The sequence below is a fragment of the Etheostoma cragini genome, chromosome 23, assembly GCF_013103735.1.
Source record: "Etheostoma cragini isolate CJK2018 chromosome 23, CSU_Ecrag_1.0, whole genome shotgun sequence".
NCBI lineage: Eukaryota > Metazoa > Chordata > Actinopteri > Perciformes > Percidae > Etheostoma > Etheostoma cragini.
Genome location: NC_048429.1, coordinates 16,962,465 through 16,973,957, shown reverse-complemented (window position 1 = coordinate 16,973,957; position 11,493 = coordinate 16,962,465). Strand labels below are relative to the sequence as shown.

General features: G+C 40.1%; 1 protein-coding gene and 1 long non-coding RNA gene across 3 annotated transcripts in view; one reads left to right on the top strand and one right to left on the bottom strand.

The window, feature by feature from the left end:
• The window catches only part of LOC117938566, an 11,243-nt gene extending 6,848 nt beyond the window's left edge, over positions 1 to 4,395 (top strand). Inside the window, exon 3 of the long non-coding RNA XR_004655429.1 lies at positions 4,330 to 4,395. This is a non-coding gene — a long non-coding RNA (uncharacterized LOC117938566). The remainder of the gene's footprint in view (positions 1 to 4,329) is intronic.
• Positions 3,110 to 7,538, bottom strand: mrps33 (mitochondrial ribosomal protein S33). Of its 2 annotated transcripts, none has more exons than XM_034863224.1 (3): positions 7,303 to 7,538; positions 3,989 to 4,204; positions 3,110 to 3,441 (listed from the first exon to the last, which is right to left on the bottom strand). In XM_034863224.1, exons 2-3 carry the CDS (start codon positions 4,201 to 4,203, stop codon positions 3,336 to 3,338), a joined length of 321 nt encoding a protein of 106 aa, XP_034719115.1. In that variant the 5' UTR covers position 4,204; positions 7,303 to 7,538; the 3' UTR covers positions 3,110 to 3,335. The 2 variants fall into 2 exon arrangements, with proteins under 2 accessions (XP_034719115.1, XP_034719114.1); XM_034863223.1 differs by having other exon boundaries at positions 3,989 to 4,212; positions 7,304 to 7,513.
• Between the last annotated feature and the right edge of the window lie 3,955 nt (positions 7,539 to 11,493).

The following is an 11,493-nucleotide window of genomic DNA, read 5'->3' as shown; positions in this document are numbered from 1 at the left end:
GCTGCGACAGTCGGATGGTAGGGTCAGAATTTGGCGTCTACAACATGAAAGAATGGATCCATCCTGCCTTGTATCAACCGTTCAGGCACGCGGTGGTGGTGTCATGGTGTGGGGAATATTTTCTTGGCACTCTTTGGGCCCCTTGGTACCAATTGAGCATCGTTGCAACGCCACAGCCTACCTGAGTATTGTTGCTGACCATGTCCATCCCTTTATGACCATAATGTACCCAACTTCTGATGGCTACTTTCAGCAGGATAATGTGCCATGTCATAAAGCTGGAATCATCACGGACTGGTTTCTTGAACATGACAATGAGTTCGCTGTACTCAAATGGCCTCCACAGTCACCAGATCTCAATCCAATAGAGCATTTTTGGGATGTGGTGGAACGGGAGATTCGCATCATGGATGTGCAGCCGACAAATCTGCGGCAACTGTGTGATGCCATCATGTCAATATGGACCAAACTCCCTGAGGAATGCTTCCAGCACCTTGTTGAATCTATGCCACGAAGAATTGAGGCAGTTCTGAAGGCAAAAGGGGGTCCAACCCGTTACTAGCATGGGGTACCTAATAAAGTGGCCGGTGAGTGTATGTTCTTCATATCTTGCATCCCTAATGTGAAGCCTCCATGTTTTGCAAAAATAAACACATTAAACCTTTTTATCAAATCATTAAAGTCTATACTACATGATATGGGTCTGAAAAGGCGCGGACGTAAACTGAGAGTGGACTAGTTATCGGAGGCCTACAACCACGAGGCGCTCGCACTAGTTTCCCTTCACACTACACAGAGCAACATTCATTCAAATGCAGAAACTTTAGGAAAACTCTTTTAAATGCTTCAATTAGCTGAATAGCTCTGCTTTAAAAAATATGACTTGTATCTCAGGTTTCATTTGATGGGATGTTTTCCCTAGCTTCATGGAAGACTTAGGTGCACATATCCTATATTTGGCGGGGCATTCAGGCATCCTTTCTCAGGGAAAAGTACATTTTTCAATAAAATAAATGCAATTTCCCCCTACCTTTTGTGTCTCTCTGTGGGACTTGGGCATCTTTTTGTAGTTGTCTCTTTTTTGTCATTTGATGTTCCTTTGTGGTAGTTTTGCGTCTCTTCTTCACATCATTTTGTAACATTATTATGACCATATGTGTCTCAAATGTTGGAAAAGCTGGAGCAGATCATAATTACATAACATTCAAAGAGCTTAAAGACAAAATTTAAAGCTAAAGAAGTCCGACTACAGTCATTAGATCTCAAAAGTATTTTGGTTTCGTTCATTTTTCTTTTGTACTGCCCAAAACGGCTCTGGAGCAGCACCTAAACATCAGGGACAACCCTGCTTTTTACTTTCATTTACTATCATTTCATCCTGCCACGTCTAACAAGCATTACAGAATGCCTTTGACCACCTACACATGAGACTTGGCCTAAACACCTACTAATAACCTATTTAAGTTTATATTGTACTTAAAAGTCCCATGGCGTAAAAATTTCCCTTTAAGAGGTTTTTAAACATTAATATGAGTACCCCAAGCCTGCCTATGCCGCCCCCCCCAGTGGTTAGAAATGGTGATAGGTGTATACCGAGTTCTGGGTGTCCCGGCTGAATTTTGGGAAAGAGACTTCAGATAAGCTATTAGGAGACCACTAAGCTCTATATAAAAGAGACTTCAGATACAGTATTAGGAGACCACTACGGTCTATGTAAAAGAGACTTCAGATACAGTATTAGGGGACCACTACGGTCTATGTAAAAGAGACTTCAGATACAGCATTAGGGGACCACTACGGTCTATATAAAAGAGACTTTAGATACAGTATTAGGGGACCACTAAGGCCTACATAATACCATCTAAAAAGCACCATGTCATGGGACCTTTAAGTTATTTTTAGACAAGTTTACAAAAGAAAAACTTATTTGCCAGATCTTTGTGACATGCAGTGGGATTTTTGGGGCCTCTGGGTTTATATTAAATTCAAATTATATTTGGACAAGCCACAGATTTAAAACAAAACATTCTAAGTATTAGGGTTATACAGATGTAGGACATTTAGGTACCTGTTAAGACCTACAACAATTCTTCACAGATGTAAGAATTTTAAAGGCCTATATTGTGATTTTGAAATTTTAGACTTTTTAAGACCCAGTGGAAACTCTGCGTACCTGTCAGCATTGACCCGGCGCAGGTCAGAATATTCCTAAAACCACAGAGCTTGTTGCCAGGCTCAGAATAATATTCTGATTAATAATTGTTTGACAACATTATAGAGAGGATTTCTAAGGAGGTTGACCTTTCTGTTTTTTTAAACATAAAAAACATCTGCGTAATTGCATTCTCTAAACCCACCAGACTCCAGGTGAATAAACAGGAATTTTAGCATCGTAAAACACACTTTATCAAAATAGACAGAAACAAAATAAAATAACGTAAAGCTGTTTTTGGTTGTCTTTCCACTTTTCAATTCATCACAACTCTAGTTTTGGTTGAAATAGACATATTATACCAATTTAAATGTGGAAATTTGTCTTATACAGATGGCCTTATACATACAAAGTTTTTTTTTTTTTTAAATGGCGTCTGGTGGGTTTATTGCTAGCAACCTCAGAGCTGTTTTTGGTTAAACAGAAAGGTTTTAAAGGATTATCTATGAAGGGATCCTCTCCATAATGCTGTCACACTAGGAATAATAATCTGAGTCTGTCAACAAGCTGCACAATTGTCCTAGTAACTTATATTGCAGCTTGTTTGCCTCTCTTAATACTGGATCAATGTCACAGATTGTTATTCCATCAGTCGCTTAGACTCAAAACATAAGGAAATAGGGTCCAGGTTGAAAAAAACTAAATGGAAGGTACACTTAAAAAGCTACTATAACAAGCTGATAATTCTGACCTTCCACATTCAACAATAAGCAGCGTGTGGACATGCCTATTCAAGATTTTTGCAGGTCTGTGGCTGCCGTTTACCCTTAATACTGGACCATCTTCAAAGACTGTTGTTCCTTTCAGCCCCTTACACACAAAAAACATGGGAAAGTAGGGTCCAGGTTGAAAACAAACGGAAGGTACCCTTTGAATGCAAGAGATGGAACAATATTCATCAATAAAAGGATGGAATTTACTTCAATACAACTGGCATAGAATGTTTGATGTGAACTGCTGACCTAAGGTATTATTCTTGCCAACACAGAAACGCTGCCAGCAAAGGAACTGTTCAGTCTGAAACAAGCCAATGGATTTTTTTCAGAGTGATCAGCGATGTCCACAGACAGCATGTTCACAGTCCAATGCTGTCTGCCTCCAGAATAACAAGGGGGGGGGCAGCTCATTTCTTCTTCCCTGCTCTCTTCCCTTCTCCTTTCTTTGGTTTCCCTTTTCCTCTCAGTTTCCTCAGGCGACGCATCTCCTCCTTGAAGTCTTCATGCTCGTCTCTGAAAAGAAAGAACATTTGATTTGAACCATGTTTTCTGAGGGTAAGGTTCACACTGGTGCTTTGAATGGGTCTCTTTTACTTCCTACATAGATATTTTACATTAAAATCATTCCAGCAGGCTTAAGCTACCTCCTCATCCTGCTAGGCAATATTCAGTATTGTATTGTATGCATGTGTATGCATATACACATAGGGCTGGGAAAATATGCTACTACACAAGTGCTGATTGGATTTGTATTGCTATTTTTCATTTCAAGTATTGAGATTCGACAGTATTGATTATTGGGATTTTCTTTTTCTTTTTTCTTCAAAGAAAAACAAAAGTTGAAAAATACAATTCTACAGGCAATACATCCCAAGACATGACATGTCTGACATTTAGTTCATTTTTAGAAGAACGTCATAAATAAAAAATATCAATTCTGGGAAATAAATCACCATACATAAGATTTCCGATTCCCCCCCCCATTCATGAATAAGCATACTGTTTTGTCCCAAGGCCCAACCTGTATCAACCCCACCGGGTGGCCGAGCAGTTGCAGTACCTAAACAGTCCCATGAAGCGGAGCTTCCGGGTCATGGAGTAGTAAATCTTGTGCTGTGGGTACCAGTCGTACACCTCCTTCCTCTGGGCCATGGGGGGCTCCTGGAACAGCTGGACCACCTTCATGGATCTGGAGTCTGTCGGACGCACGACCCCCCCGAAGATCTGCGCGCTCAGTCTGGCCATGCGCATGGCGTAGCTGGACAGACCCGCCATGATGCCTTCCTCAACACAGCAAAGACAAGACTTCCAACTTCAGACAGGTACAACATGAAAGACAAATATCCTCAACTGGGATAATCTGGAGTAGAGCAGGAGACATTCAAAAATGTCTAATAACAGATGTTCTGAGAAAATAGAGTTGGTATGTGCTTGTTATTATCAATGTGGACAACTAACTGTACATCACAATATCTCACCATATGATTCCACCGAAATAAATAAATCCCCCTTTTGAATTATTGTCCAGCCCTTTGATCAACAATGCAATTGTCTCTTATATACACTCACCTACAGGATTATTAGGAACATCATACTAATACTGTGTTTGACCCCCCTTTCACCTTCAGAACTGCCTTAATGCTTCAGTAGGTAACTTTTGTAAAAATGTGTTTTTTACATATTTGTTAAAACTGTCACTATGTTCTGACAGTAGAATATGAGACTGATAATCTGTGAAAAAATCAAGGTCCTGTGGCTCCTCCCAGTGCTCCTACTGCCACTCGCAGAAATTCACCGCTCCCGGTAAGAAACAGTCAATCAGAGCAAGGAGGACTGTCTTAGCAGTGTCAGTCACTCTCGTTTACGCGCTTGCTCCTAAAAGATATACACTTTTAATAGAAATATTTTAAATGGGCAATTTAAATTCATTAAGTATTCCAAGTTTTAAAAGCACAACACACAACAGCTATACCACCCTCAGAATTAATCCCCTGTATTGTCCATGAAAATGTGGAAAGCATCGGTGGCCCTGCTTATTAGCCTGCACGTTGCCGGCAGGCTCTGCTGTGGGGGGGGGGAGCTGTGGCGGGAGGGTGGCAGCGCAGCAGAGAGCAAGGGGGAGGGACCTGTAAGGTGTGCTTGTTCAAATTTTTAAGATAATTCCACGTTTTCTCAGAACTCCCTACTGCAGCTTTAATTCTACGTGGCATTGATTCAACAAGGTGCTGACAGCATTCTTTATAAATGTTGGCCTTCATTGATAGGATAACATTTTGCAGTTGGAGATTTGTGGGATGCACATCCAGGGCACGAAGCTCCCGTTCCACCACATCCCAAAGATGCTCTATTGGGTAGAGATCTTGTGACTGTGGGGGCCATTTTAGTACAGTGAACTCATTGTCATGTTAAAGAAACCAATTTTAAATGATTCGAGCTTTGTGACATGGTGCATTATCTTGCTGGAAGTAGCCATCAGAGGATGGGTACATGGTGGCCATAAAGGGAAGGAATTGGTCAGAAACAATGCTCAGGTAGGCCGTGGCATTTACACAATGCCCAATTGGCACCAAGGGGCCTAAAGTGTGCCAATAAAACATCCCACACACCATTACACCACCACCAGGCTGCACAGTGTTAACAAGGCATGATGGATCCATGTTCTCATTCTGTTTACGCCAAATTCTGACTCTACAATCTGAATGTCTTAACAGAAATCAAGACTCATCAGACCAGGCAACATTTTTTCAGTCTTCAACTGTTCAATTTTGGTGAGCTCTTGCAAATTGAAGCCTTTTTTTCCTATTTGTAGTGGAGATGAGTGGTACTTCTGCTGTTGTAGCCCATCGGCCTCAAGGTTGTGCGTGTTGTGGTTTCACAAATGCTTTGCTGCATACCTCGGTTGTAATGAGTGTTAATTTAAGTCCATGTTGCTCTTCTATCAGCTTGAATCAGTTGGCCCATTCTCCTCTGACCTCTAGCATCAACAAGGCATTTTCGCCCACATGACTGCCGCTGGATGTTTTTACCTTTTCCCACCATTCTTTGTAAACCCTAAAAATGGTTGTTCGTGAAAATCCCAGTAACTGAGCAGATTGGGAAATATTCAGACCGGCCCGTCTTGCACCAACAACCATGCCACGCTTTAAAATGGCTTAAATCACCTTTCTTTCCCATTCTGACATCCACTTTGGAGTTCAGGAGATTGTCTTGACCAGGACCACACCTCTAAATGCATTGAAGCAACTGCCATGTCATTGGTTGATTAGATAATTGCATTAATGAGAAATTGAACAGGTGTTACTAATAATCCTTTAGGTGAGTGTGTGTATATCTATATGTGGCATTTTAGGCCTTTTTATTTGATAGGGCAGCTGAAGACTTGAAAGGGGAGAGAGGGAAGGAACGAGATGCAGCAAAGGGCCGCAGCTCGGAGTTGAGGGGTAAACCTCTATATATGGGCGCCCAGTCAAATTTATATTAAAATATTAATTTTTTTGTTACTATTTCAAACAAATTACAGTTTTGAATGAATCCCAGGATACATCTTTTGGATATATTACTGTCATGTGACCCAGATAATGGAATAACACCGCCACACAGCCTATGATGTAAACCACGCCTCTCTATTATCATGAACGGTTGGTCTGTTGCTGTAAACTAGGGGTGTACAATTCAGAAAATGTCACGATTCCATTCCGATTTTTAGTTCAACAATTCCATTCAATGTCGATTTTCAATTAAAAAAACGATTCACGGTGCAAATGTGGTTATTTTCCCATGTATTGTGGGAACATGTCCATGTCCATACTATTCATGTGGATTTGTTTGTTATTTGTTAGTTTAACATCCTGTCAGATGTATCTTGTGTGTGATGTCTGGGACCTTGAATTTCCCCTGGTGACCAACAAAGTATCTATCTATCTATCTATCTATCTATCTATCTATCTATCTATCTATCACTCATATGATTGCAGTAGACAAGTTGGAATTCTATGAAACGACTTTCAATCGGTCGAGATTGAATCGATTTTAATTGATTTTTTTGCACAACCCTACTGTATCTCCCCCCCACCAACCTTCTCATTTTATATATTATATTGGGTCAAGTGCCAACAACTAGCATAGCTTTAGCACAACAGTCTGACCAATAATCGCTTCTATAACTACAATTTGGCATATCTATGTGGGTCTAAAGTACAGTATAAAAGCATCCATGTTGCCTACTGAATGTCTGTTAGCCTATCACACTGACAGAGCTGATGTAAGTGGTAGTGTTTTTGTCGTGGTATGTCCCCCATAGCTACATCAACACGGTGACCAACATCCCCTCATGTGTCCAGTTAGCCTTCAGAACAGTAACAACATGGCGTCTTACCTGTGACAGTTGTCTGTGGGGACGTACACGCCGTCGTTTAGTGGAACACCTTATACACGCGAGCAAAACACACTAAACTCGAGTTAAATTCCAAGAATAGTTAAGCGTCCTAACGTTTTAACTAACATTAACCTTCACACACGCCATACTGCCATCCGAAGCTGTACCGCGCATGACACATTTCCCGTGGAGCTGATTGGTTAGTTACTTTCACTTCCTGTTTTCCTTCTTCTTCTTCGTGGTTCATTGGTTCATTGGCAGGGGGCAAAACCACCCTAAAGGCAGCATTACCGCCACCAACCGGACTAGAGTGTGAACGACAGATCAACAAAAAAATCAATTTAAAAGATTATCGAAAGAAACTAAATCCTTTTGACTAAATCAATTTCTTTCAGAGATTTAATAACATTATGATATACCTTGCCTGGTGTTTTCCCCAAAACCCTGGATGGTTACTGTATGTGCATTTTCCAATTGAATGTTTGTCTATTTCAACCCTCCTGTTATCCAATACAATTTACCAATTATCCAATACAGTACAATTTGACCCCTTCAAAAAATGTCTATATCTGAAATATAGGTTTCTTTTTAACCAAATTACCACAAACAAATGGCTTGGATTCCTATCAACGCTCTTTGCAAATACAATTGATCACTTTCATTCCTGACTAAACTCATCTGTATGTTCCTCTGATCTCAACTATTAGTCAAAATAAGTCATATTTTCTGCTTTTAAACTCAAACATTAGGTATAATTACAGTATGCATAAATAAGGGTTATTGACGATGAATTCCAAAAAATAGTGTAAAACTAGTGGTAGTAAAGGAGTGTTAGTGAAAACTTAAAGTCAGAAAAAGGGTCAAAAATGTCAAAACTTTGTCAGTTTTTGACCCGGAAGGACAACACAAGCCCATCATCCTCCAATGTCTTTGTACATTGTAAAGACGCCTTCTGTTTCACTAATGTCCCAATACTCCTGCCATGCCGTTTGAGCATGTGAACTGTTACATGTTCTGACTTCAGCTTCACTCACTGGGACCTGTAAGGTTCACATATGTAATCTTAATGCTTGTTTAGGCGAGAATATCCACCTGCTCATTTCTCCCTACACCAACATGGAACGGATCCCAACTTAAACTTAATATGCCCTTAGTTTGCATACTGCACAATAAAATAACTTTTTTATTTTATCAATAGTGTCTGTTTTAAATAACGATCTGCCTGAATGAATGCTGGATGGTGCTGAAGATCTGTCGGCTGCATAACAGCATGGGTATTTCCTGCTCCTCTATCCACTGTAAAGCCAATAACCCTGCCAACAACTCTGTGGTGCACACTGGTAAACGGTCTGTTACCCTGTTCTTTAAGGATCAGTCCACTGTACAGTGCTGCACCTGCACACCCTTTATCTGGATCTTTGGAGCCATCTGTAACAATGAAAACTGAGCCTGAGAAGTTATTTTTAACATAATTCTGGACTAGGCGCCATATTGGAAGACTTATTCTTCAAGTCCTGATATATTTAGGACTACACTTGGCAATGGGGATATCCCAATGGATTGAAAAAGTAGGACTGTACTGTAGTTGACCTAATCCAATTCTTGCTGCTTTAGCATCACCGATCCATCCAAAAACTCATGAAATATGACTCGTTGTGTTCCCAGCAGTCTGTTAAAATGCTCTTTACAGGATGTGGATCCCAATGGCCATCACTAGCTCCATCACTCTGTTTCAGATAAACAGACTCCAGTCTGTAAGGGTTAACAACACCATATCATCTTACATCAACCTTTACGTAACCCACTTTGACATGGAAACAAAAAAAACTTTACTTACTTCCTTTCTTCTGCGACCATTCATTCCATGATTTTACATAAATGTGATGTTAAGGCAATAGGTCTATATCTAGATGGATCTGAGGGGTCTTTCCCTGGTTTTAAAACAGGCACTATATTTTCTTGTATCCACACTGATGGATGTTGACCAGTATCCCAAACCCCTTTCAAAAGTTCAAACACTATGGCTAATGAGTTCTCTGTCATGTGTTCCAACATTTTATAGCATAAACCATCTTTCCCAGGAGTGATTTCGCCAAGCTCAAACAACTGTCTCTTCTTCTGTACTACACGGCAAGTCTAATGGATCTCCTGATACTTCTGCTTTCTCCACTAAACTGCGGTTCTTCTTTATGGTTCTGCTGCTGCCCCCTCTAAAAGCTTTTCTCAACGATGAACTTCTGTAAATGCTTGAACTCAAAGCTGAGCCTTCTCTAAATTGCTGAGAGCAATTTTGTTCCCTTTTGGGATTATATCTCCAACATGGCCTGGGAATGCCTCGGGATCCCCCAGTCGGAGCTGGTTGATGTTGGTCGGGAAAGGGAAGTGTGGGATCTCCTGCTGGAGCAGCTCCTCCCGCAACCCGACACCGGATAAACGGATGAAGATGGAGATGGATGTTCAACACTGGAAGGTCACAATTCCCTCTGGACCCCCCCCCCCCTTCTCCTACTCATTCCCCAGACATCTGATAACTGTACTTTACTTCCACTGGCAACAGTGCCTCCAAAATGTGCGTTTTTGAGTTCTTATTGTTCTCCTAACTATAGCCAAGGCCCTTTTATATTGAAACAAAGCATCTAGAGACCTATTTGAGTTTCCTAAATGCTTTATTTCTTTCTTTTAAAGGCTTACATTCACTATTCCACCAGGACTGCACTTTCTGGAAAACTTCCTTTAACTGTTTGAATAATTACCTTAACTATATCATCATTCAATTTGGTTGCTTCCACCTGATTCTCCTCTTAAAGTGTATGCACTTATGTCGTGGAAAGTCGTACTTTATTCTGCAAATAGGCTTATTCTGTGATTCCATTATGTTGTTTTATGTAGCTGATTTCCTACTATATATTACATTGTTCTGCTAATTTTCTTTTCATCGTTCCCCCTGGTGTATCATGTAGGCTAGGTGTTTTATTTGTGGATAGTAGTCCTGATTTGAATACATTTTCATGAATTTCAGGTTTGATACTTTGTGACTTCCATGTGTAAGTTTCACGTTTGTGGTCAGTGTCCATGGCAGCAGTGGCCAGCCTATTTCTACAGGGTCTTTACAATGTATTAACAGGAGAGGGCGCCAGATATGAAGAAACCGCAGCCACAGAGTCTTCTGCACAATGGAGAAATGAACTGGCAACGAATTGGAGGCAAATAATGTCTTTATAACAAAGTAAAAGAGGTTGCTTTTAAAATTTTGCAGAAAATATATCCAGCAAAAAGGGCATCAATATGATTCAAACCTGATATAGAATTTTCTTATAATATTAGAAAAAGAAACATGTCATTTGCTCTTCCACTGTACCTATGCTAACATATTTTGGATTGATGTTCAACATCTTATCAGATGGAACACTGGGCAATTAATTCAATTTAAGAATAAACATTTTTTGTTTTGCTTTGAAGGCAATGAGATGGATGATGATGTTGTGCATTTTATTCAATTAATCTTGTTGTTGGGAAAATTCCACATTCACAAGAAGAAATGGCCGGACTCCAAACCAAGCTTTGAACATTTTTTTCAAGAACTGCACCAATACAGCAACACTATAAGAGACATTAAGAATAACAAGGCGATTAAGACTGGAATTGTGTTTGATAAATTTCTCATGTAACGGTGATACATTTGACTTTATTTGCACTACACTTTTCTTTTTTACTTATTTATTTTATACACATATGCTTTATCTTCTGTATATGCAGCTCTGTAATTGACTTTTTGTACATGTACATACTGGCGATGTAACTGTTCTTTGTTGATAAAATAAAAAAAAATAAAAAATAAAGGTTCTTTTCAAAGCTTCGCCTGTGCAAAGTACTGCCTAACAGTACACAGGACTTTTTCTGCCCCCTGTGTTATACCAGTGCAGCACTTATGCCAATATATTCATATTGCTGCAGGCACTTCACAGCTATGCTTGCAAATATGTATTGTACCCAGCTGAACACACATTCACACTGTGGCCGAGGCTGACCTACAAGGTGCCACCTGTTCATCAGATAAACAGTCACACACATTCACACTACGATGTGCGCAGCATCTGGGGCAACTCGGGGTTCAGCGTAATTATTATTACATATTTCTCTATATCTGAATATCTGTGTCAGTGTCTCTGTGTCCTAACAGGCCGCATCAG